This window comes from Propithecus coquereli, unplaced genomic scaffold (genome assembly GCF_000956105.1).
Source record: "Propithecus coquereli isolate 6110/MARCELLA unplaced genomic scaffold, Pcoq_1.0 Scaffold30, whole genome shotgun sequence".
NCBI lineage: Eukaryota > Metazoa > Chordata > Mammalia > Primates > Indriidae > Propithecus > Propithecus coquereli.
Genome location: NW_012148619.1, coordinates 662,185 through 689,359, shown reverse-complemented (window position 1 = coordinate 689,359; position 27,175 = coordinate 662,185). Strand labels below are relative to the sequence as shown.

The 27,175-nt window shown below is 36.5% G+C and overlaps 1 protein-coding gene across 1 annotated transcript; it reads left to right on the top strand.

Moving 5' to 3' along the window:
* Positions 1 to 3,407: 3,407 nt before the first annotated feature.
* LOC105814538 (chromosome unknown open reading frame, human C11orf74) lies at positions 3,408 to 25,501 on the top strand. Its single transcript, XM_012649543.1, has 5 exons — positions 3,408 to 3,465; positions 4,637 to 4,708; positions 6,059 to 6,125; positions 17,039 to 17,178; positions 25,337 to 25,501. The coding sequence occupies exons 2-5, from the start codon at positions 4,643 to 4,645 to the stop codon at positions 25,499 to 25,501; spliced, it is 438 nt and encodes a 145-aa protein (XP_012504997.1). The 5' UTR covers positions 3,408 to 3,465; positions 4,637 to 4,642.
* Positions 25,502 to 27,175: the final 1,674 nt, after the last annotated feature.

Genomic DNA, 27,175 nt, shown 5'->3' with positions numbered 1-27,175 from the left:
TGTTGCCCTTGCCCCCCCTCCCCCCTCATTTTGTTTTTAAAAGACAAAGCCTTGCTCTGTTGCCCAAGCTTAAGTGCAGTGGCATCATCATAGCTCACAGCAACCTCAAATTCCCAGGCTCAAGTGATCCTCCTGCCTCAGCCTTCTCAGTAACTAGGACTACTGGTGTGTGCCACCATGCCTAGCTAATATGTTTTTAATTTTTTTTTTTTTTTTATAGAGACAAGATCTCTCTATGTTGTCCAGGCTGGTCTCAAACTCCTGGGCTCAAGTGATCCTCCCGCCTGATTCTTCCAAAGTGCTGGGATTACAGGCGTAAGCCACTGCACCCGGCTTGTTCTTTGTTTTAGAGGAGTTTCATCTGGTTACCTGTCAAATAACCTGGGTGTTTTATTGGAAATGGTAGAGAGTATACTGAGTGATTAGGAGAACAAATGGAACTTGTCCTTACGGAACATCTGTTCTTTTGAGACATTGCTGTGCTTTTCAAGTGTTTAAGTCAATAGACTATTACAATAGCGTTGTTGTGGGTGCATAGTATTTTGTTAGTAAATACTACATTTAGGTTGTGCTTGACTTAAGGGATAAGGGGGAGAACTGAAACTATTCCACCTTTTATTAGAACAGTGTACTGAGGAATGGTTGTAGCCACAGGAAGTCGTCTTTCCTTCCAGCTTTAATGAAGTTTGAGGAACCCTTTCATCCCTCAGTTAACTCCTCCAGTTTCCAAGCATCTCCATGCCTATCTTGCTCTACTCTACTACCACTGCTTACTGTTGCCCTAGGACTGATTCAGGACATCTTTGTGGCTGTAAAAGAGGAACAAGTTGGGGAGACTAAGTCCTAAGGCCATTTCTTCCTCACTTATCTGATCCTTCACAGTGCGGGTTGCCCCAGCAGTATTCTTAGCGACCCTTCCCGCACTTTACTCAGCCCCCCAGCCCCTCCACCCACAGCAGCCGAGGCTGGTGCTTCAGGGGTTTGTTGTGGCAAAAGGCAGGGACCATCTCTCCCAGTAGCAGCTAGTTAGGAGTCACTGGTGCTGGTGCAGTAGGAAGTCGTAGAGAGCTGTTCTGGGCTTGTTACTTATGGATGTCACACTTTTTAAAGAGAAAGTGATGCATTCAATATTTGTGTTTTCCCTCTTTGGCTAATTAATGATGTATTGTAGACTAAGTTACCTTATCTCTGTTCCCAAATATAATTTCTGTGTTAATGTCCTGAAAACATCCTCACAAGTCTTAATTCTACCAGTGATGGGGTATTCAGAGGCAAATGAAGGATTCCAACTGGACTTGTACCAGGCCATGATCATTACAATATGAATCTTACCGATTTTGATGCTATGCATCTGACAGCTCAACAGAAACAAACGTGGCCGCTGTGCTGGGTCAGGCTATCTCATAACCCCTTCAGTTAGAGACCTGCCTAAGGAGCTCACAGATAAAATAACTGCTGCCTCTCTGGATGGTAGAGTCTAGTAAGGCAATGGAACGGGATTCTCCAACCTGACAATGGCTTGATTTCTGCTTTTTGACTTCTTTTGAATTCCTTTATCACTCTTCTAGTGATCATTGACATAGATAGATTCCTGTATTTGTTATTGTTATTAGAGCAAGCAAGTTCCAGTTTTGGAATGTACCGTGTACCCTTGATTCTTCTTTGACTGTTATAAGCTTTCTTTCTTTCTCTTTCACCTGGGATATTTTTTTTCTTTTTTCTGCTCCTTCTATTCTCTTAGAAACTTTTCCCTTCATTTGCTATGTTATTCTGGTAGCAACGCACAGTGGCTAGGAGGATAAGAGTCAGAAGGCCTGGATTCAGATCCCCACTCTGCTGTTTACCATCTGTATAACCTTGAACACGTTATCTACTCTCTCTGTTAGCCTTGATTTTCTAATCTGTAAAGCGGGGATGTAATAGTACCTGCCTCTAGGAATATTGTGACACTTAAGTGAGATGATTCATGAGTTGCTCACAAAAGAGTGCCTGACACTCAATAAATGTTAACCCTTAGTATTAATTTTAATATTACTACCAATATTAAAAATAACTTCATGGCTTAAGGTGTTACCTCAGCATAATTAATGATCACATATTTACCTATAGCTATGATATCTCTCCCACATTTTAGCCTGCATTTGTGGTTGCCTTTGGGTCATTTCTACCAAGATTTTCATGGGCACCTCAAATGCAACGTGGCCAAAGCTAGAGTCGTTATCTCTTACCAAACTCACTTCATTTTGTTCTCCCCACATTTCTGTTAATGATATCATAGTTTTCTCAGTCTCTTAATTTAGGATTAATCTTAGACACTTTCCTTGGCTTAAAGTGATAATTGTGAATGTACATGGATTTAGTACAAAGCTATTCATTGTTTATAATTTTAGGCAGTCAAGAATAAGGGATTGGTTAACTCATTAACTGCCATGTGAGTTGTATTTAACTCACGCTAGTTTTGAGCCTGGGGCCTTGTGAAGCTTATGTAACTTACACATCTCCTTACCTTGGGACCTGCATGAACTGTTTTTCAAGTTGCATATAACTCACACACAGAAAAAAGTAAAAAATAACAAATTTTTCATTAAATTAGAAAGAATCGTTTGTTTTTGAAGTTTTTATTCTATTTTCTTAATAAAATACCATGGCCCCAAGAAAAAAATTTTTTTTCCTAGTGTAGCAGTCAATGTGTTAAATAACTTTTATATTTATTTAATGGAATTCTCTATAACTATTAAAATTATATAGAAGAATATTCAATAGCATGAAAAGAGATATTGCTGGCAAGTTAGGTTAATATGATATATATAGTGTGACTCTATTCTGATGTTTAGAAGTTCATGGATACATAAAAAAAGATTAGAAAGATAACCACTGAAAAATTTTTGTAGTTTTTGTGGCTTATAGGATTATAGCTGATTTTCATATTTTACTTTTTTCCTTATAAATTTTCTAAAATCATCCATATATTACTTCCATATAAGGAAAAAAACTCCTTAAATTTAGATAGAAAAAGGATAGGTAATGTCTAAGTCTTCCAAATAATATACTTTATTGACCTTTTAAGAATGGTCAAGAACAGTCCTGGATATGTAGTAGACACTCAATAAATATTTGTTGATATTGAATGAAATAATGTTATCTTTCTATACATTTTTAGAAATAACTTTTTAAAGGTAAAAGTGCTTAATGCCTCAAGCCTTTAGTTTGTAGAATTCTTTGAAAAGTATTCTTTTTTGTTGAAAGAAAGTTTCTCCATAAGCACAAAATAAACCAGACTGGGTGTGGTGGATGATTCCTAATACTATATAACTTATCATTTCAGAGGATAACGTGACCAAAAGGGGAGCATTTGGAATTGATTCTTCAGAAAACATTACTCATAAAAATGAACCAAATGACCACCATCTTAGAAATGAAACCATCTTTCTTCGTACCTCATCACAATGTTCAGAAGAAGAACAGGTAATACCATAGCACATTTATAGAAACAGTCTGAGGAAAAAAGCATTCTTCTTGAATTAAAAAAACAGAGACTGTAAGAAACATTAGACAGTTATTGGAACTGTAACTCCTAATTCTAGAAGGAGTTCCATTGGGGTACTTTATTGAAAATCAGCATTATATTTCATGATTTTAGCAGCTGTTGTTTATGATATAACTAGTTATCCCCAATTTTCATTAAAAAGCTCTTAAGGATCTGCCATCTATAAATTCTTGAAATTATTTATATCTTTTAGCTTCTGTTTGGGATGAAAGAGTTCCTTTTCATAATTCTTTGTGTAAAATGGGACATTCTTTCACCTGTCCTAGATTCATCTCTTTCAAACTTAAAAGTTTCTGTTATCTTGGTTTTTCCAAGATTTGGTCAATAAATGTTGGATGTTCTTTTTCAAATCTTCAAGACTTTATAGACTCTATTCACATTCTCCTCAGGTAAGTTTTTTAATTATCAAAGAATCACAGGTGAAGCTCTTCTACTTTTTAAGCCAGTTGAGTTTGTAATTTCTGCCTCATGTTGTCTTTCCTGTGATATTGTGGACAGAATTATGTAAGAGATTGTGGTTTTATACAGGGAATAAAAATCTCTGTGTTTGAAATGTGTTTATATATAGCACATGCCTATAATTCTTTATTTCCAGAACTCGCTTCCAGTGAGATTATTGTGAATTTTTTTTTTTTCCTGGAGGATTCACTTTTTACTGGCCATTATTGGCCATTGAAATTATATCATCTATCGAGTCTTTGACCAGCATGTGAGAGGCGAAAAATTGTTGACTGGTATTGTTTTCTGATAACTTGAAAATGTTGTATTAGCATTCTCTGATTTGTCCCTCAGAGGTTCAGTGGGATGGGATAGGAGGTGGAGAATGTTCCTATTTTACACATGAGAAGGCTGGGGTTAAGTAATCTACTCTAGGTTATGCTGTGGATGAGTCCAGAGGAAGAAGTCAAAGTCAGAGCTCCTGAAACCTACTCCATGACCACTGCTATGGCTTAGTGAATTTGGTCTATCATGCGTAGCTAATTAACAAAAACTGGAAAGGGAGTTTTATCACCTGAAAGGCTACAAGATCAGCTCCTTTATTTTATGTTGTTTCATTTTTCCACCAATGTGTCCTCCCTGTATTTTCAGATAGTGATGGATGAAGGCCAAAAAGTTGGCAGTTCCTTTCAAGGTGATCTGAATCGGGCAGGAAAGGTGAAGGTAAGGCATGATTCAATTTTCTTTTGGGGCAAAAAACACAAAAAATAAACAAACAAAAAACACAGGACTCATTTGCTGTCCCTTATATAAAGTTGGAGACTTTACCAGATTTTGTCCTTACATGTTTTTCTTTTTTTTTAAGTTGGTGTTTGACTATCTTAAATCATCCTTGGTTGGCTGGGCTCTGGATCTCTTTTTCTTAAAGCTGAATTATGGAAGGAGTGCTTTGATATAGAATAATGACTACAGTCCCCTTAAGCATCACCATTAAGAAAAATGACAATATAAAATAACGGATTCCCAAATTTTAGAACTGAAACCATCATATGGAAGATAAATTTTTGCTGTCACTTGGATTCCAAGTAATAACCACAGTTATGTACTTATAAGCAATGGAAATACCATTTTAAATTCCTGTGTAATAGCATGGTCCAGCAAGTAGAGCTGAGGAAAGAAAGACCCAGCCTCTCTCTTGAATTCCAACTATGAAATCTAAATTTGTAATTTTAAGGTATTTTGTTACGCATGCGTTTAGGTCATGAGCATAAAAGGCATTGCAACCTTATACCTTTAGTAGGTCTCATTCATGCCAGTGGTGAGATCATTTTCTTATTTACACTCTTTGATATTCCCTTGAGATGAATTAGTTCATGTCTGAAATGTTACCATTTTGTTAATCTGAAATGTCTCATTGTCAGCTTGCAGTGGAAAGCAGTAGTCCATGTGGAATAGTTTTTCATTGAAATGCTGCTATTGTGTCTGTAAAGGTCATTTGCTCTGCTTTTTACCTTTGAAATAATTTTCAGTTTTATTTGCTTGAAAGAGAGAACACTTGATTTTTTGTCCTGCTCACCTCTGTTGTGATTTTGTTTTGAATGGACCTTTCTCTCTGGCTTTCTTTAGTTTCTTCTGTCTGGCTCTTCAGAGTGCTATAAGAAAGCACGTTGTTACAATAATAGCCAGACCCACTACCACCACCATTTACCTGACAGGCAAAAGCAATAAAGTGAAAACAAAACCCAGAAACAGTGTTTTGGACTGTCATGATGGTGGTATATATTCTGGGATAGCATGTGGAACAAAGCCCCTTTCAAAAATTCCCAGAGTGTTTGTTCCCTTTCAGTGTAGAGGTCTGATTATGGTGCTTTCAAAATCCAGGCCAATTGCCAAATTAACTGCTTCTTTCAGATGTCTCTGGGAAAGCACAGTGAACACAAAGGCCTTGAGCTGGGACTCAGGAGTTATTGAGAAAAGTGGATCTTGCTGCTCAGTTGAGTGTTGTGGAAATGGATTCATTGCATTTTTTTCCTTAATTCTAATATGCAAAAAATGTTTTTAATCCTTTTCCAGGTAGACAATTTTCTAGATCTAGAAGATTTGGACGTGGATGAAGAGATTAAGCCCCAAATGAGCAAGGGTACGTTTTCATTTTCCTTTCCATACTGCTTGACCTCTTTCTAGAAACTACAAATAAGGCTTTAGACAGCTTTCCTTTTTATGGCAATCCTTACCTCCACCTCTCCAGGGACAGAAAAAACTGAAGTTGTGAGCTTTCTTTTTTACTAACAAAGATTTCAGCTGAAAGGTCAAAGCCTCTTGAAGATTGTGAAACCTTTGGACTTAAATAAGTCCTCCCTAAAATTTACCACAGGATTGATTCTTGGATAATTGCCTCAAATAGAGCCATTGTAAAGTCAACTTCTTATTTCCTAGAAACTCAGTCTTATGAATCGAGGTTATTTTCGAGGGACACATAAAATATCAGTCGATCATAAAAAATCGTAAGAATATCATAATTGATCACAAACATAAAAAAGAAAATACGAATTTTTGCTTTTAAAACATTTATTAAATATGTAAATTAAACCTGTTAATACTGAAGATATGTTGTCCATGTTTCTTCTGGGACATTTTTCCACATGGGCTGAACTGGAAGAGGCTTAATGCTAGTCCATTGAGGTTTATATAGAAGACAACTTTTTTCCTTTCTTGGTTAACATTTCTGTGTAAGTATAGTTCCTTTCTTGCTCGAAGGACCTTTGAAATATGTTCAAAATTAGGATTTTTTTTCTTTTTTTAAAAAACTCATTCCTGATTTAATACGTAAGATCTCAAAGTCAGTGTTAAATTTTAAAACAGGGGCAGCTTCCAAGGGGGTTTGGGTTGTTGATGTTTAACTATTGTTTACAGTCTTTAGGTAGTCATAAACATGAATTGTGATCATTATTGTTGGGGAAGGATGGCTTATTTATAATCAGACAGAAATTAAAGTGACTGGGTATAGTTGTTTTGGAGATGATGACAATCTGTACATTGGTTGTATAAGCCCCTGCTCTAGCTCTTTGGCTGCTTGAGTTTGAGATGCTTTCGTAATTGGAAGCATTTTTATTCTGCTTCCAAACATTACACTACTCCATGAAAGGATTGCTTCTCAAGCACACTATTAACCAGTAGACTTTGCAGATTCTTTAGTTACTTATTTGGTTTAAGTGAGATCAGTGTTCTAAAGGAATCACATCCTCCAGGGAGAGGTTCTCTAACTTTAATATCCTAAGTGGCCCTAAATTTCTGTAATAAAAGGAGCCCAGGGGCTCTAGTTGGATTAGAAGGAAGAGCTAAGGACTTGTCAGGAAGCTGCATTTGTAAAGCAAGCACACTGTCTTGGATTTTGGGTGATTTGGGGAGGGAAGCTTCTTAAAAATGCAGTTTCCTGGTTCCTGCTCCCAAGAGAGAATCTAATTCAGAAGATTTGGTGGCATCTAGTGATCTGCATTTTAACCAATACCCCAGGCGATTCTGATACGTTCATTTGAGGATGACCTGTGGAGACAAATGGTTTTAGTCTGCATGTACATATTTGTCATATAAAATCAATTTTATAAGAGGGAGCACTTGTATTGGATACAAAGGCACTTGTATTGGACATTTTTGTGATGGTTTAAATTTCTCGCTTCTTGCCAGTAATGAGAAGGTTTGTATACTGACATAAAGCGACACAGCCAACAAATATGATTTTTGTTATATCCGTCTTTTAAGTTAGCCTTTTTACCTTTTCCATTATTTTCACATTGCTTTCTTTAAATATTTTTTCAAGTTACATTTTTTTCATTACCAGGTTTATTTTTTTATGTTAAAAATTGAATAAAAACTTCTCACTGATATGATTTTTCCAGAAATCAGGTAACAGGCAGTCTTGCATTTATATATTAAAAATTGCTAAGACTGAACCAAGTCTCAGTGGACTTGGATGAACTAGTCAAGACTTTTCCACATGTAAAGTAATGTGCAAAGCCTAGGCTGAAAATCGACCCAGGCTTCACTGATGTATTCTAATTACCGAAAAGGTCACCAGGGCTTCACAATTTTCATAATGCACAATCTGGGTCACTTGAAAGGAAAAAAGAAATTAAATAGTTTGTGCCAAGGTGAATTTTAGTTTGGGCCTAATTTGTATTACACTTCAGGAATGTAAGCAGAAGGCAAATATTTATATCAGATGGGAAATGTGACATTTTAAATAGTCAAGTTGCTTGTATAATTTTGGCAGCTGGAAGGTTTACTGATTAGATTCTGTTGTTATTGTTTAAGCAACACATTTGCCTGGAGCAACAAGAAAGTGGGTTGCATATTGTTTTTCTACCATTGACTTTATTTGTTCCCCTTATTCAGTCTCATAAATATTCTCCAAGATTCAGGAGCATAATTTTTTCCCAATATTTGGTTTATCGTTTGGGCAGCCCAGGTGGAAAGAGTGGAGGCTGTTTTTCAGTGAAGCCAACTCTGCCCAGTGGTATCGAGCAGTTGTCTGAGGGTAACATTTGCCACAGAGTTTGGTGCGCTGTGTTTATTTGACATTAAGTTAACTACTTTTTCCTCCTTTGAATTTGAGATAAGGCAGTTAACCTGGTGACTGTTGTGCCTCAGACAAGCTGACACAAACTGTTATCCAGCAAAATTATCATTCGGAATAGCTATTAGTTGTTATGCTGAGGCCATTAGGAAGAATCTTCTGTTCAATCTTTATTTTTTTGCCTCATCAGTTGGCCCAGCCTCTTCTCTGGCAGAGTGCGATTGGCTAAAGAGACCATTTTTTTTGAGGTCTTGTTAATCATACTGTCTTGCACAAGTCTCTTGGCCACTGGGTGCACTTAGTGGCTGATTGTGTTGAATGAGAATGGGCACTGATTCCTGCTCAAAGATTGGCAGCCTTGTTTGATTTTTATTTTCAAGTTCTCCAGTATTATACTTCTAGTCATTTTTAGTCAATTAATGGACTAGTAAAAATGAGGGCGTCTGTCCTTTTTTTTTTTTTAAATTCTTTCCTCATCTGCAACTTGAAGCAGTTTTAGGCAGCCTCTAAATGACCACAGACTCTTACTCAACAAATATTTAACAACCATGGCTGGTTAGTGCCTGGAATATAATGAAGAATAAAACAGACCAGGTTTCTACCCTCGTACAATTCATAATTTATCCAAAGAATCAGAGATTAATCATATAATCACAAATATATGATTACAGGTTTTTCTAGATCTCAGGAGAACATATGGCAGGGGGACTTAAATTTGTCTGGGGGATCAGAGAAAGCTGAGAGCCTGGGATCTAAAGGGTGAGTAACCATTAAGTAGATGAGGGGTGGGGTGGGGTGAGGAGCAGATGGGAGAGTGTAGGAACAGTGTGTGTAAGGGTCCTGAGCTAGGAAAAAATGACGCATTTCAGCTAACTTATAGTTTAGACATTTCATTTATTTTACACTTAGGACTGTTACAAATAATTCTTTCCTTGTCTCAGTGATCACTAAAAACATTGAAAGGGAAGAAAACCCTTGCTTCAAAATATTCCTGTATTCCCACTCCTATAATTTTTATATGTGCAAACATACTCATCTATTAAGGGCCAGCTGAAAGTGATGTTTACCACAGAAACAGACGTGCTTCCCAGTACTATGATTGAATGAGGAAACTTCCATTTCGTTCTCAAGATGAGAACAGAATTGGGAAGACAGTTCTGCCCTTTCATCATCTCTTTGCCTGTTCTCCCCAAGGGAAAAGGAAGGCGTCATTTAATTGAAGAGATTGGAAAAAGAAACTAAGTGTATATGGACCATCCTCTCTGTTTCTTCTTTTGGATTCAGCTATTTGGCAGTTGAGTGCTTTCTCTTTGTGCCTGTACCTCCTTTTTTTTCAGCAGACACACTTTAGACAGGGCCCAGGCCTGCCTTATGCTGTAGTTTTCAACTTTAGGGAAACACTGGAATTATCTGAGGAGTTTTAAAAAAATACCGATGCCCTATTCTCCTTTGGAAATTCTGTTTTAATGGTCCGATGTGTGTGTCCTGGGTATCGGCAGTTTTAAAAACTCTCCAAGTGATTCTAACGTGCAATTTACAGATGAAAATCATCTTTAGAAGGAAGTCTGGAGATGTTACTGTCTGAGTCCCTGCTCTAAGGGCTCCAGGAACGTGAAACCCTGCATAGGTAAATGTCAGCTGTGCAGACTCTCTTAGTGGGATAGCCCAGTGTCTAGCCTTGGAGAGAAAGCCTGCCAAATAGGAAGCGCAATTGTGACTGTGGGACGAGCCCCGTTTTCAAACTCACCCCTGCCAGTTATGAAGCTTATATTTTGATTCTAATCTTTCTGACTCATATACGTTTCTCTTTTAGTTTTGTGCTAGGAGAATAGAGGTATATGATTTATTATTGCTGTCAAATGCCCCATCCATGAAGTAAGTCTTCCCTGATCTTCTCCCGCTTCTGCTTAGATGGGCAGTCATCTTTTTTGCTTTTGCACTTCTGCTTTTATTTATTCTGTATTTTTTTCTCAAAGTAGTTTTTGGTTAATGTGTCTCTTGTAAGCCGCATATGGCTTTTATATATGCATTTATAGAAATACACACACATTCTAAAATCTTTGTCTTTAATTGGAATGTCAGTCCATTTACATTTAATGTAGTTGCTGACATATTTGGCTTTAAATGTATTATTTTACTATTTTGTTTTCTACTTTTCCTGACAGTTCTATGTTCTTTTTTCTCTCGTTTCTTGCTGATTTTGCATTAATCAAGTGTTATTATTTCATTGCCCCTTATTTTTGCTAGTTTTGTAATTATTTTCTTTCAGCATTTTACAGGTACTATTACATTCTTTTCTGTTTATCATTGGAAGCTCTTAAAAATCACATATCAATCAGATCATTATTCCTTTGATGATATGTTTTTCTCCCTCATTTGGCTGCTTTTAAGATTTTTTACCTCTGTCTTTTTCAGTAATTTCACTATGATATGCCTTGGTTTTGTTTTGTTTGTATTTATTTTGCTTGGGGTTTGTAGGGATTTTTCAGGTGTTATCTCTTCAAATATTACCTGTGCTCAGATCTTTTCACCATGCCTCATATCGCTTTTGCTCTTTTCTATATTTTCGTTCACTTTTTATTTCCTTTCTTGCTTCAGTCTGCATATTTGCTACTATGTTCTAGCTTATTATTCCTTTCCTGACTTGTATCTAATCTGCTAAGATTATTAATATTTCAGTTATTGTAGTTTTTAAAAGTGAACTGAAATATATACTTTTATAGATTGCAGTTCTCTGCTGAAAATATTCATTTTTGCAATGCATTTTTAAGCATATTAACCAGTTCTTTAAAGTTCATATCTTATAACTTCAATACCTGAGATCTCCTGTGGGTTCATTTATATTATTGATTTCTTCTTTTATCCTGATGTCTTTGTATACCTGGTAATTTTTGTTTGAGTGCTAAATGTATATGGAAATTATTTAGGCTTTGGATGATGTGATCTTCTAGAGAAGCTTTTCTTCAATGTTTTGCTAGCAGTTAGAGGAGGAGTAGATCACCTTAATCTAATGTAGGATTGAGATGATTAAGGACTAGGTTTCTGCTTGGTGAGAGTTGTTTTACTTTTAGTTCTTGCTGACTCCTAGAGTGTAGCCCTTCAAGGTAAATCATAGTCCCCCTTCTTGGAAGTACTGAACTCTAATATTTCTCTTCCCAGCACTGTGAATCTCTTGGTAGCTCTAAGTTTTTCAGCCTCTACTCCTTTCTTCTTAGGTTCTCAGCTTCTTAGCCTCTGCTTGAAAACCATGAGTTGAAAAGTAGCTTAGACTCTTAGGCTCACTTCTCAGAGCTTTCCCTGGGATCTTGGTTCCTCAAGTCGTGGACTGCCCTAGTAGCTCTCCAATGCCTTTAAATAGTTGATTTTTATAATTTGTCTAGCTTTTCTAGTTGTTCTTGGTGAGAGGGTTGGACTGATAATTAGTTAGACCAGCAGATCCCTAAGGATGTAGTCTGAGAGCCCCTGGGAAACCCTGAGGTCTGCAGATCAAGTGTATTGATGTTTGCATTGGTGTTACAAAAGCAATGATGGATGAAGATGCTTCTACGTTAGTGTGCATCAAGGTTGTAGCACCAAATTTTATTAGCAGTTGTAGTCTTCACTGTCATAATTTATAGTCAGAACAAATGCTGGTTTCCACTGAAAATATCCTTGATGAGGTAGTAAAAATTATTAATTTTATTCATTCTTGATTTTTGAATATACCTCTTTTTAGTGATTTATGTGCCACAATAGTAAGTATTCATAAAGCACATCTACTGCGTACTGAAATACAATGTTTGTCTTGTGGAAAAATCCTTGGGTGATTATTATTTTAGTTTTTTTTTTTTTTTTTTTTGAGACAGAGTCTCACTGTGTTGCCTGGGCTAGAGTGCCATGGCATCAGCCTAGCTCACAGCAACCTCAAACTCCTGGGCTCAAGCGATCCTCCTGCCTCAGCCTCCCGAGTAGCTGGGACTACAGGCATGCGCTACCATGCCCAGCTAATTTTTTTCTATATATTTTTAGTTGTTCAATTAATTTCTTTCTATTTTTAGTAGAGACGGGGTCTCGCTCTTGCTCAGGCTGGTTTCGAACTCCTGAGCTCAAACAATCCGCCTGCCTCGGCCTCCCAGAGTGCTAGGATTACAGGCGTGAGCCACCGCGCCTGGCCTATTATTTTAGTTTTTAACATTTTTTTATCTAGAGACAGGGTCTTGTTCTGTTGTCCAGGCTCATGCAGTGGCGTGACCACAGCTCACTGTAACCTCCAACTCCTGGGCTGAAGCGATCCTCCTGCCTCAGCCTTCCAAGTAGCTAGGACTACAGGTGCATGCCACTATGCCTGGCTAATTTTTTTATTTTTTGTAGTGACAAGGTCTTGCTCTGTTGCCCAGGCTGGTCTCAAACTCCTGAACTTAAGTGATCCTCCCACTTTAGCCTCCCAAAGCTCTGGGGTTACAGGTGTGAGCCAACGCAGCTGGCCGTGGGTAATTTGAGTGGTGTGCTGAACTAGTTTTTCTCTTTCATGGATCACCATTTTTATTTGAAAGAATGACAGACTGACAAACTATATTTTTCAAAAATGAATGAAGTGAGCCTGACTTTTCAAAGCAAACAACTGACAGTATTTGTTGCCAATGATAAAATTGGCAATGGATCAAGTGAAAATCAAATTTTCACTGTGAGCTTGATATCTTCTCAATGTTTAAAGGCTTTTCTGACAAAAATCGGTGATATTAACTAATGTGATTTTTATGTTACAATATAAAATATTATAATACTACATAATACTATATTACTATATTACTATAATACTACATAATACAATATTATAATACTACATAACACAGTGAACCAATATTTTCCAAATGACCAATTCATGATGTTTATATTTATGGATAGGAGAAAGACCCACTCAATGTGCAAGATAGATGAATGGATTTTAATTTAACATTATGAAAAATCCACTGACCTGGTTTCAGATGGCTCATTGAAACCTTTAAAAATAGTATCATTTGTCAGGTTCTGTCACGGTATCAATGAAGAATATCTACAATCATATAAAATGACTATTAAAATACTCCTTCCCTTTCTAGCTACATATCTGTGTGAGTCTAGATTTTCTTTTTTTACTTCAACTGAAACAGCATGTTTTAAAAATTGACTGCAGAAGCAAATATAGAATCCAACTGTCTTCTATTAAGCCAGACATTCGAATAGACAGGAAAAAATGTAAACTAATGCTTCTCTTCTTAATATTTTGTTTGTTTTTGAAAAATAGATTTTTCACAAAAATATTTATTTTAATATGCAATCGGATTATTTTTAATGATTCTAATACATAATATTGGAATATTTGTCAGTTTTAATTTCTAATATGGTAAATGTTGGTAGATATAACCCATATAAACAAGAGATCTTTGGGGTCTTCAACCATTTTTAAGAACAAGAACCACTAAGCTAGACTATCATAACTGGAAGCTGTGTTTAGAAGAGGCCTGGATGGCTAAAACATTTCTTATCAATATCCTTTTTGGATATAGACGCCCAAACTTTCAGGAAATTTTGACCATTTTACATCGCAACAAATGAACAGGTTGGTTAATTTTATAAATATACCAGGCAGATTAAATATAATTGTAGCCTGCATTGTCAGATGTCAGGTAGATTGCTCACTTTTTAATGTTGTATAATATTACATGACTTGTAGTCTTTGACTTGCTGATCACTGACTAAATATAGAAAGACAAATGGCATGAATAGAAAGTTTATAAATATTAGAAATTCTTAATAGGTAGTTGAGAAAGAAGAGATTAAAATGTTTCAACCAGTCTTGCCATCCAACCTCAAGATTCTTTTTTGAAAGTTGCCCTGACTCTATAGTGCATATCAGCCAAGATGGTGGCATTCAGTTAAGATGAAAACAAGGCCTTTGGTTGTTTTCAAAACAATAAGATCAGATTAAGTCTCTTAAAAGGACTTTCATTATGAATAGAAAGTCATATAGGAAACTTCAGAAATTCTATTTCCTGTCATCAGTGAATATAGTAATTTTTTTCCCCTAGAGAATATGAGTGTTTATATAACCCACCCATGATTGTAAAATGGTTAAAAGCAGTAGTTTTCTTTATAACATATGCCTTATCAGGCTGTTATTGTCCATATTCGTTTTACCTTTTTATAAATCTGTCATCTTTAGAGTTAGAGCCATTCAATTTTGTTCTTGATTAATTTCCTATCTCAAAGTCTTATTCCTGCAACAACATTGAGTTTTTGAGGGTGAGGACTATACTTATTTTACATCATCCACAATGTCTTATTGGCAGGTAGACTCTTGATACTTGCTGTTCAGTTTAAAAGTTGAGATGCATAAAATTCACTTCTTATCTCCAAATATTTGTTGAGAATTCACTATGTATAAGGTGCTGTGTTAGACACCAATAGATATGCATTGGTGCATTTTGCTTTTACACTGAAGAAACAAGTGACAAGAATTTAAGACTTGGAGAACACCAAGTCTTGTTTTGAAAGAATTGTTCCCATGGCAGTAGAATTGTTATGAAAGAAACCATTTTTGTTGTTGTTGTTGGAAATCCTACCTTATTTGCCAAGTAGATTAGGGAAGTGAAGGGTTTCAGTAAACGAATTGGTTGAGTTATCCTTCTCACTGCACAAGATTGTCAATCAGAACGATGATTTTAAATAGCCCAGAAAGCAGGACTGATTTTGATTTTGCATTTGAACTGTTTGCACTGGCAGCCAGTGGGTCTGGTAGATAACAGTTTTTAACATTGAGAGGCCTAAACCTTTCTCTTCTTGTCCTTGTTGTTGGTAGGCTCCTAACCAGGCTCGTGTCAGTCCTAGGCTGTTACATGAGGAAGCTCGGTGAGGGAATTTGGCTTTAAACTCATAAATAGGTACATTAGAAAGCCAGTCTTTCCACCAAACTTACTGAGCTTAAAAATATCACTTCCCTGGGTATAAAATGTTTGGGAAATGTATATCTAACACTACCTAACCATGCTAATGTACTATAGTAATGAAATTTCTTGGTCCTGGGTTTGGGTGTATAATCTGATTGAGTTAAATAAAAATACATGATAAAAATGCTTATTTAAAAGAAGTTTTTAATGTGACATTGTGGGCTAAGAGCATGGGCTCAGTAGACGGACTGCCCGGCTCTGCTCTTGCTAGCTGTGGGATCTTGAGTTTTATTTGAGGTTTATTCTCTGTGCTTAGAGCTCATTGCCTGTAGAACAGGAAATAATAAAGCTATTGAGAGGATTAGCTGAGTTAATGCATATAAAATGCCAGGCACGTAGTGTTGGCTATTATTATTGTTTTTATTTCTGCTAATTAATGAGATCATATTCTAATATGTCAGTAGTTAATCATAGCAGAACTACCTTTTTCACCATCTTCCCTCGGCAATGCTGTTTCCAGGCTGTGTTCTCTGTTACTGGAGTCTTAAGAATTTTGTAATTATATTTTTTGTGAAGGGGATATTTACAGTGGTGAGAGATACATTTCAAATAAGTTTCAGTTTTGAGTATCTGCTCAGTTATCTCCTTATATATGCTGCCATTTGCGACAGCCAAGGCATGCCTGTTGTTAATTAATCACTTCCACTGAGAACTTAATTAGTGCCTTAATTAGGATCATCCTTGAGTAGTAGGCAGCCTCATCCTGAGCCAGCTGCAAGTTCTTGGCCAGCTCCAGCAAGCCCTTCTGGTCCTATGAAAACATAGACTGAGGAAGAAACCTGTTGTGTTTCTACTTGGTTTTTTGTCCTCCTTAAAGCAAGCTCTAGAAGATCATCAGTTGTCTGTGATGTATCCATGACCTGTCATACATGCAAAAATAGGAGAACATACCACTTATACTGGATTTGATCAGAAAACCAAGATTGGTTATTGAATTCCAGTGATTGTGCTAAACAAGCAGGAAACACGCTGTTGTTTGCAAATGTTGAAAATTAGACCATGCATTCTGAATATGACAGAGTATTTCATTTTTATGCTGAAAGTTAAAGTACTTTCCTTCTGGCATCATTGTTTTTTAATATATATTGCTTGCAGTATTACCATATTGTTACAGGATGAAATCAGCCCCCCATTTTCTTTCTCTTTACCCCCTCAGGAAAATATGGGAAAATGGGACAAAAGTAGCATCTTCTTGCCTTATTTTCCTGTAAAAGTAGAAATTGGGTTAAGAGTGAAAGGCATGGTCAAGTTATTCCAAAAACAGTATTTCCTTCAGACCTTTTGGATGGACTGTAACTTTGCAACAATAAAATAAAAGTAAATTTACCAATGGTTTTTATCTTATAGAAATGGGAATCCCTTGAATCAAGGTCCCAAGTGAGAATAGGCATTGTGAAATGGACCTACTTTGTATGAACATATTTGCTTCATTCTTTTGACTTTTAGGCTTTTAGATGATTTAGGTAAATTGTAAAGTTGGTGAAAGGGTCAAATGAAATATTTTGCATCCAACAGATTTGCTGCTGCTTCCAGGAGAAGTAGAACAGGAGGTCAGCACCAGCATGCCTTCTTGCAATCCTTCCGTGGACCAGCCGCTCACCCTTGCAGTGAAGCCAAAGCCCACCGTAAAAGGAACAGAAAAACAAATGGAAGAGGTACTCCACGTGGAATTCAGTCATTCTCGACATTGCCTTGATTTGTAAATTTGTCCTTTCAAAGAAATGCTACTATACCCTTGTGCTTTTGTATTTTTCTCAGATTTGGGAAAATTTAGAATTCAAGTTGCTTAATTGGCCCCTCTCACAGCCATCTATCTATAATGTATATGTTTCTTTTTAAACACATATAGAGCAATTATGTTTTTATATGGAAGCTATTTTTGTTTTATAATGTATGCCATGCTATAGGACAGTGCTACCTAGGGACTACACAGTAGAAAGGACAGTTTTCTTATCTCTTCTAGTCTGAATTGGCTATTTTTGTTTTTATTATTGTTTCTAAGGTTCTATAGACTCTTTTGCAACTCTTTTATATGTGCTTAACAAATGTGCACCAGTAGAAGCTGTTGATGATGCTGGGAATGACCTTTCTCACCCTCCTTGCTGGAACACAAAGGGGGATCAGGCACAAGAAATTGTTAAGGGTTCTTTATTGTTGCTTCTTAACAAAATCCCTAGGGTTTTTCTGGATTATTTAATCATAAAGGTACTAGTCTTGTTACTAGAAGATATTCTGTTATGGAATCAGTCATTCAGTCAGAAATAATCCACACATTTCAATTTTAAATTGCCCTTTTCTCATAGTACTTTTGTTCACTGACATCATGAAAGCGTATCAGGATGCTTGCAGGCTTGTATTAAACTCCCAAATTGTTTGCCTGATAAACTGGTAGGGACAGCCACTTTTCAATATGCTTTTTGAATCATATTAATAGATTGCTTTCTTTGAGTTGTAAAAAGCTAAAATTAAAATTTCTAGCAGGAATCAGTTTTTTTTTAAGACTTGTTCATGTTCTTGACTTTACTCGTGACCATACAAGTTAGTGGACCAGCCAGTGGATATGGCACCTTGTACCTTCGTAGAAATACAATTATATTTCAGTACAATTATAGTATATACTCTGGTACGATTATAGAAATTGTTACATAGTGGTTTTAGTTAATGGGTTAAAAAATGCTGAATGATTTCTGGAATCTTTCAAGTAGCCAGTAAAATGCAAGTTAAGACCCCATATATGATTGTATCTTTAAAGGGAATGTAAATAAATTTCTTACCAGAAATGTGAACTTTTTTTAACGTTGGAGTCAAAATGATATGAACAATTTTTGTGTTGGCAAACTCATGAGCCATAGATGAATAACTTTTGCTGTGTTTTGAATACCCAGAGTAATATCTTGGTTGGGATTTTTATTTCTAATCACTATTTATTAGAGTAACTTTTCACAGCTGTCTAGAATCATAATACAGGTTGGGTGTCCCTAATCAGAAAATCCAAAATCCAAGACACTCCAAAATTTGAAACTTTTTGAGCACCAACATGACATTCAAGGAAATGCTCAATGGAACTTTTCAGATTTCAGATTTTTGGATTAGGGATGCTCAACTGCTCTGTATTCTGCAAATTTTCCAAAATCTGAAGACATATAAACTCCAAAACACTTCTGCTCCCAAACAGTTTGCATAAGGGATACTCAACCTCTACTGTACTAACTCTGCCTTGGTTTAATAGTATTAATCTTATTTTAAAGCACTCAATGCTAGTAAAAGAACATAGTCATCAATTTCCAGAAAATATGTTCTGTAAGGGCTTACCCAAAGGCCATTTTGGGGCTAGAGATGGTAGGCGCTTTCTGTGATTTCAGTCTGAAAAGATGAAGATGTATTCTGGATATCCTGACTTTCTCTTAATTGCCTATTAAGAGTCCATCAACTTTCTGATATGAATTGGACCAATTTAATTTTTTTCTTAATTTTTTTGCTTTTATTATTATTTTTAATTGACACATAATAATTATATATATTTATGGGATACAGTGTGATATTTTGATACATGTATTGGTGTAATGATCAAATCAGGGTCATTGGTATATCCATCACCTCAAACAATTATCATTTTTTCGTGTTGGGATTTTCCCCTACTTTTATTACTAGCTTTATGCATTTTCCCCTTAGAGTCAAATATTTTCTAAGAAACTTTCACTGTCTATTTGTGAATAACTTCATGCCTTGGTTACCTTATTTTGATGAATTTTCGAGGTTTTGAACAGCTTTATAGAGCAAAAAGAGTTCACATTAGAAGGATGAAAAATTGTGATTCCTCCCTCTCCCCAAAAAACTGTAGAAGAGGTCATAGAAGAAACTTGTATGGTATTTTAATAGCAGATCTCCTGTTTTTCCAGTTCATAATGGGACTCTAAAAGTTTTCACCTAAAAAGACAGTTTATTTACCATATTACTTTGTATAATAGCTTACAGCTAAATGCTGCTATTATTGATTTGAGCATTAGTTCTCTTTTTTAATTTGCCTATGTGGCACTGTGAATGAAAATGATTTCTTCTTTAACAGTGTCTTGGTTAGAATAAGTCACATGACCAATTTTAAGGAAACTTGAAGTTTTCTAATAGTGTTTAAATTTTGTTCCCTGAGAGGCTACAAAAAGATTTCAATTAGATTTGAAATTATACGCCTGAAATCCACATATTTCTCTCAGCTCCTTAGGAAAAAATAACAAGTTAATAACTTAATTCACAGACTTTTTTGTTTAGCAGCAGGGGCTTTGGTGTTCCATTGCACAAATTCTTCACTGAAATAAATCAGAATTCCAGTTTGTAATCTAAAATATTGGCATCTTATAGCTTAGAACCTGAAAATGAGCCTAACTTTAAAGAAGAGAATTTCCAAAGTATGCCACGGCAGCCAATAGCTGAAATATACAAATAGATAAGCAATCTTACTATATTTTAAAAGCTGTGATTTAGAAGATCACAGTGATGTCTTCTGAATTGCACTGTACACCCAGTCTCACTTTGAATCACATGTGTGTCCCTTGTCTTCAAAGACTCTAAATTCACTCCTGAGTGTCTTCATAAGCTTACTTAATTAAAATGCCAGAACTAGCGCCAAGCTCCGTGCCATGTGTATAGTAGACATACAATAAATATTTCTTAAATGAACAAGTAAATAAACAAAAAACCTCACCAATTCCTAGGAGTGATTTCCTGGTATATGGTAATAACATGGTTGGGGTTATTCTCTCTTTTCTTCTCTGTTGATTTATTCCCCTCCACATGTAAACATGTTCAAGTCTCTCCCATCCATAACAAAATGAAACAAAACAAGGAAAAACAACCTTCCCTTCATCTTGAACCCCTCTTTGACTACTATCTATTCTTTCCCTCTTTTTTCATCCAGACTTGAGTAGCTATTAGACTTGACTCTCCCAGTTGACTCTGCTACCTTTCTCCTCATTCCTCATTCCGTACACTGCAGAGTATCCTTGTCTCTAATCACCTGCCTGAATGATTTCAGAATGAAGTCACCAATTACTTTATAATTGCCAAACGCAGTGGTCACTTTTAGTCTTCCCTAAGACTAAAAGTGGATCCCTCTGCCATGTTTGACACCATCGATCTTCCCTTGATGCTCTTGCTCCACTGGTTCTTCCTTGACTGTTCTCCTCCAATTCTTTGTGTATTTCTCTAATTGTTCTTTCCCTGCCTCCTTCAGTGGGTTTGTCTCCATCCATCCCTTATGTGTTGGTATTCCTTAGGGTTTCATGCTTAACCTATGATTCTTTCCACTCTACATACTTGGTCCCTTTTCATCTTTAAATTACTACCCCTTATGCTTATGTCTCCAAATCGGTACCTCTAGTGTCAGACATTTTTCTCAGCTTCGGGTTTGTATGTTGAATTGCTTATTGATTTCTCCATCTGCATTCTTTCAAGTACCTTCAAATTCAACATGTTAGTAACTGAGCCTATCATTACCTACTTCCCTTCCTTCGTTCTTCCCTCCTCTTCCGTTTCCGTATTCAATCAGTTATTGAACACTGCAGATTTTACTTTCTAAATATTAATGTTTTTCACATCTCTGCTACCAGTGCCCTGTTCTCATTACCTCTTGTCTGGACTGCTTCAGCAGGATCCTGAGTAGTTTTCTGACTTTAGGCTCAACCCCCTCAAATCTACCTTCTGTTTAATCTTAATGGTGACCTATCTGATATAATTTCCAAGAGGGCAGGGCATCTGTACTCCAGTACCTGTCTCATTGTAGGTGCTCAGTAAAAATTTGAATGAATGAAGGAATTTATCTGAAATGCATAGATAACCAAGTGTCTACCCTGTTTTAAAAAAATTCTTCAGTGACTTTTCATCGTCTCTAGTATGATTTGGCATCATCTTCGTCTTTTGCCACTTTCTACCTTACGCTTTATGCTCTGACCATGATGAACTACTTTCAGACTCACAAATGTCAAATTCTATATTTTATTTCCATGGCCCGCTCATGTGAACTACCCCTGTCTGCAGAGCTCATCTTCCTTCAACTTTTAACTAATATCTTTTAGGATTCTGCTTAGATATCACTTCTTCCAGGAAGCCTTCTCTGATTCCTTCCCAGTCCTTTCCAACTTGGTTTGGGTTAGGTGTCCCTCCTCTGTTCCCATCACCCCCTAACTATATTATTTGTTCTTACCACATTTTACTATAATGATTTGTTCATGTGTTTATCTCATGTGTCTGTGATTTCATACAGGTCTTCACTTTGTATCCCCAGCACCTAATACAATGCCTAGAATTTAATAGGTACATAGAGTTTGTGGAAAGAATGGAAAATATCCGAATGATTGCTGGAGGCTGTTCCTCTGACATTTTGACTCAGGCTGTGCTGGCCACATTGCAGTATATTCCCCAAATGGTTTAAAATGTCCTGAGTATCATATTTTGGCATTGCAAATATAAAATTATTACTATTCTTGCTTTTCTATTTCAACATTTAACTGATTGCCTAGGAAATTAATCTAACAATAGCTGCTATTAATAAATCTTAGTTTTTAAGCAAAGAAATTTATATCTTTAAGTATATGTTTATACCTTTAAGTATATTATAAATGAATAACCCTTGTGCTGACATTACATTTATTGACTTGCTGAAAACTTTATTCCATGTTGTTGTTTTGGTTAATACCAAGAGACTGATGAAGAAAATCATGCTCGATAACAGAGAATAATTTAAGTGTATGAAAAAACCTTAAAGGAAAGCAAGATTTTTTTCATTTAAGAACAAATTCAGTCATTCATTCATTTCATTTCTTTCTTTCTTTCTATTTTTTTTTTTTTTGGTGAGACAGGGTCTTGCTCTGTCACCTGGGCTGGAGTGCAGTGGCATGACCATAGCTCACTGCAGCCTTGAACTCCTGAGCTCAAGCGATCCTCCTGCCTCAGTCTCCAGAGTAGTTAGCACTATGGGCATGTACTACCACACCTGGCTGATTTTTTTATTTTTTGTATTTGTGTTGCCCAAGTTGATCTCAAACTCCTGGCCTCAAGTGATCTTCCCACCTCAGCCTTTTAAAGTGCTGGGATTAAGGGTGTGAAGCACCACGCCTGACCTAAACACAAATTTCTATTATCCGTAGTACCATAATGTTGAATATTATAGCCACAAAGTATATTGGGACCTCAGGGAAGAGAAGGAGTGAGAAGGCAATGGGTGGGGCCATATCTAGAAGAACTAACTTGGCCGTGGGAGTTAGCCTTGATCAGAGAGTTTAGAAGGCCAAAATGTTATACAAGCCTTACTTTATCTGGGTTGCCAAGACAAGGTGTTTTAAATGGGGTTATGTGTAGGGAGGCTAGTAGGATTTTCTGGAGGGTGACAATACTCAATTAAGAGTAAGTTAAGCTTTGCATTTTCCCCTTTATGCTTCTGTTTCCCTTTTTTGCATTCCTCTGTTGGAGAGAATGGCACATGATAAAAATCATTGATTTACTTCTGTTTCTCCTTGAAGTTATGAAAACTTATGGACACAGATTTTGCTGTTTGCTTTGTGTTCTCAGTATCTAATAACATAATAAGTATTTACTGAGTGAACAAGAGGAGGGAGATGGGAATGTGAGGGTCACTTGTGTTGTGTACGGGGAGCGTGGGGGGCATGGTAAGGTGTCACTGGGACTTTAGCACAGCAGGGGAATTTTTCTAATATGAAATTGCATTCTAGCCTCACTGGGAGGTGGGTGAAGCAAAGTGTCTCATGAGAATATCTAGTGAGAATGGCTCGTAAGGTCTAGACAGGTTTTAGAGGCCTCAGGGTAGGATTCAAAGTCCTAGTGCAGTGGGCACACATGGGTTGGGGCAGCTGGAAGCTTGGTAGACATATGATGATGGGCCTTCAACCAGGCATGAGAGGGCAGCAAAAATCCCATCAGATTGAATGTGTTGGTAGAGATGGGGGCTCCTCTTCATACTTTGCCAGGATTGGTTAGAATCGGCTCAGGATGGGGTTGTGGCCAAGTGGCAGGCTTCAGTACTTACTGCTGAGTAGAGTTGGAGACAGCAAGGACGCTTACATTCCAGAAATGAACATCTCTTGTCATTCCATGTGTGTTTTTTCATTTGAGCTGGTCCTAACAATATTGCCCCACTGTCACTTTGGCTGTAGTAATAATACATTTGATCTCAGAAAGTGATCGAAATGGACACATCAGTCACTTTGTAGGCTGTTTTTTTTCTGTGTGCAGCTGCCTTTTAAAAGATAGTCATGGTGTTACATTAGCCTTAAGTACATTTTTTTATGGTAGGATGTGGGAATTTTTCAGCTTATTCAGAAAAGGTCTTTTCTCCCAAGGAGCTATGAGTTGGCTTAGGGAAAAGTTCAAAGTTGGTATTTGCTGGTGTTTTTGATGAGCAGGTGAAGCTTTATCTGAAGCAGATTGCCCTGGATTCAAATTTTGCTTCTCTTCCTTATTGATTGTGTAGTTTTGGGCAAGTTACCTAACCTTTCGGAGCTTTGTAAGATGACTACTGGCAGGGCTGTTTGAAGATTGCTGCTAATGCCCATATGGTTCCTAGTAGGGCCGGCACATGGTGGGAACTCACTCAGTGGCAGCTCTCATCATTACCTGTGTCAGGAAAGCACTCAGGTACTTTCTTTAATAAAGAGGAAATGAATGAGTCTCTGGGAATTTGTTCTCTCTCTGGTTTTACTAAGAAAGGATCATAAGTGGCTGGGTGTTTGCTCTTAGCACTACACTATAAGACATAACTTGTAGAACAGATAGGAGATACCTATTTCTCTTGATTTCTTTTTCATCTTTAGTAACAGCAGCTAGTTTCTGAGCTATATGCTTCATTTTTACCAACATTGCAAAAGCCACTAAATGAGATCATCTTCCATGCAAGAATATTTAAAGCTGATTATAGCTTTAGGACATTTTTTCATTCTTACATAAACCATAGTTTTCAATTATTTCAGCATCACTATACATGTTGTAGAACTACATAGAGGTGCTGAATGATTTCATTGTATCACACACCATTTGTCTTCGGAGAGGCTTTTTAGGCAGTGATGCAATGAGATTTAAGGCATTCTCTTTGGTTTATCGGAAAATGTGCTTTTTATCTACCTTCCTTTAGGAAGTCTTTAAAACTCACAAATTACGAATAAGTAGGCACACAATTATTACAAGTCTTTGCAGCTACTCTTACTTATAGATAAACTGTAATATATTTTAAATTCTTGGTTGGAAAAAAGGGACCCTGGACTTTTTGATTTAAACTGTGTGTTTTAATTGTTACTGTTATTAGCCAGGAGTTGCAGATATTATCTGAAGAAGTATATTTAGTGTAGGGTACCTTTATCTTTGAAAATTATGTCTTATCAATATAGATCTTTTTTAGTAAATGGTAAAAATGTATTTAAGGCTGATCAAAATCTTAACGTATATTTTCTCACATTTATTTTAATATTACTCTTACTGTTTCCATATGCCTCTACCTTGACACTACAAGTGGTAAAAAATGTAATTAATATGTGCAAAGGGAGACTTTCTGCTTCTTGCCTTGGGCAGAATTAGTTAATGATATTCACTCAGATACAGCATGGTACAAATGGGGCATATTAAGAGGCCTAAATTAGGTCAAATTGAATAATTGAATTTATTCCTTTACTTAAAAACAGCTTAATCAGCTGAGAGTGCTGAAGTCTAAAAAAAGTTTAATTAAATATTAATAGGGAGTTTATGTTTTCAACTTATTTTATCTTCATTTACAGTGATCGTATATGTTTTTTTCTCCTTTGTTACCTTTTATAGATACTTGGAGATGAAGTTCAACCCTTCTCACTTGATGAAGAATTCGATTATGACAATGTGATACTAACCCCCAAGTTCAGTCTTGCAGAGATAGAGACCATCAAAGAGCTCTCCAAGCAAGAGAAAAAGAACACCAACACAGACATAGAGGAACCCCACGACTGATTCACTAATGCATTTTTGTGTTTATTTTTATTTTGTTCTTATGAAACATCAGAATAAAAGATAAACCTACTATAATTCCCTCTGTGGAAATTTACATGTGTGCATTCATTTATCAGAGTTATCTGTTATCAGGGAGATAGAGCAGCTAACAAGAACAAAGGGATGGCTGCCCTTACAGAATTCTCTCCTGTCATGTTGTTGCTGCACCCTATGACTGGTCGGGGGGGATGGGAGTGGGAAATGGGAACAGGAAGCAACACCTACTGAAGCGTCCACTTTGATGACAGCCCTGTACGAGATGATGTGGGGTACCCTATCAAAGATCAGAAACATGATCCCAACTTCTTGGGGTGAAGGACAACATGCAAAACACATTGTAGCACATTAGAGAAAAATTGCTAATATGAGTAGGTCACTGGTTCCAGAGATGGTGGTATCAGTTTTGAGTGTTGAGAGATTAGGCTTCTGGGATTGATTGGAAAAGGCTTTACTGAAAAAGAAGGCATTTGAGAATTGATTATTTGTCACATGTTGCATTCTTGCATTTTATTATTATCATTAAATCACGTGTGATAATCGTTATAAAGTACAAGGATTGATCTCTCTATCTTCAGAAGTTTAAAAATACAATTTAGGAAAACAAGACAACTAGAGTATGTAAAAACATATTATAAAGTGCTCATTACGTAGAATACCCATAAATGCATTCAGGGAGGGAGGCAAGAGAGGTGAAGGCACAGAAGAAGGGGGAATAATACATATGAAGTAATTTTTATTATTGCAGGAATCAGTAACAGTTCAAATATACTTAGTCTTAACTCATTTTTTTCTTTCAAATAGACAGTATTTTTTAGAGCAGTTTTAGGTTCACAGAAAAATTGAAGAAAACAGAGTTTTCACACACCTCCAGCTTCCACCACACACATAGACTCTCCTACTGTCAACATCCCGCACCAGAGTAGTACGTTTGTTTTTGTTTTGTTTTGTTTTTTGTTATTACTTTTCTTCTCTCTTTCCTTTTTTTGTGGTAAGAACACTTAACATGAGATCTACAATCTTAAAATTTAAGTACGCAGCACAGTATTTTTAACTATATGCACAATGTTGAACAGCAGGTCTCTAGAACTTACTGGTGTATAACTGAAACTATTACCCATTGAACAGCAACTCCCCGTTCCCCCTTCCCCCTTCCCCCAGCCCTGACAACCAACATTCTGCTTTCTGCTGCTGTGAGTTTGATTACTATAGATAACCTCATATAAGTGGACATGTACTAGTCATACGTACTTCACAGAAGCTCTCTTGCTGGAAGACGTTATGCTAAGTGAAATAAGCCAGTCACGGACAAATTTTAAGCAGAGAAATAACAAGATTGGAAATATTAGTTTATTAAGTATGAAATGTCCTATTTTGAATCAAAAGTTTATCATACCTCAAACAAGAAGCAATACGATTAATCAAAGTATGTGCCTGTGAACTATCAACACAGTTTTGCCATGTTAATGGTAGCTTGCTTATGCCAGCAGCGAAGAAGCGAGTGGCGATGAAATCGTGAAAGGTATTTTCCACAGCTTGTTGAGATTTGAACATTTTTCAAGAATTGGTCCAAAGCCTGGAAGAAGTGGTAGTCAGTTGGTGCAAGGTCTGGTGAATACGGTGAATGACAGAGAGTTT

What these genes read in the sequence shown, in the direction of transcription:
- LOC105814538 (XM_012649543.1), top strand. Translation starts at nt 4,643, where the DNA reads ATGGATGAAGGCCAAAAAGTTGGCAGTTCCTTTCAAGGTGATCTGAAT. An exon ending in TAAGCCCCAAATGAGCAAGG is followed by an intron (nt 6,126 to 17,038) that starts GTACGTTTTCAT and finishes TGCATCCAACAG; the next exon opens with ATTTGCTGCTGCTTCCAGGA. An exon ending in CAGAAAAACAAATGGAAGAG is followed by an intron (nt 17,179 to 25,336) that starts GTACTCCACGTG and finishes TACCTTTTATAG; the next exon opens with ATACTTGGAGATGAAGTTCA.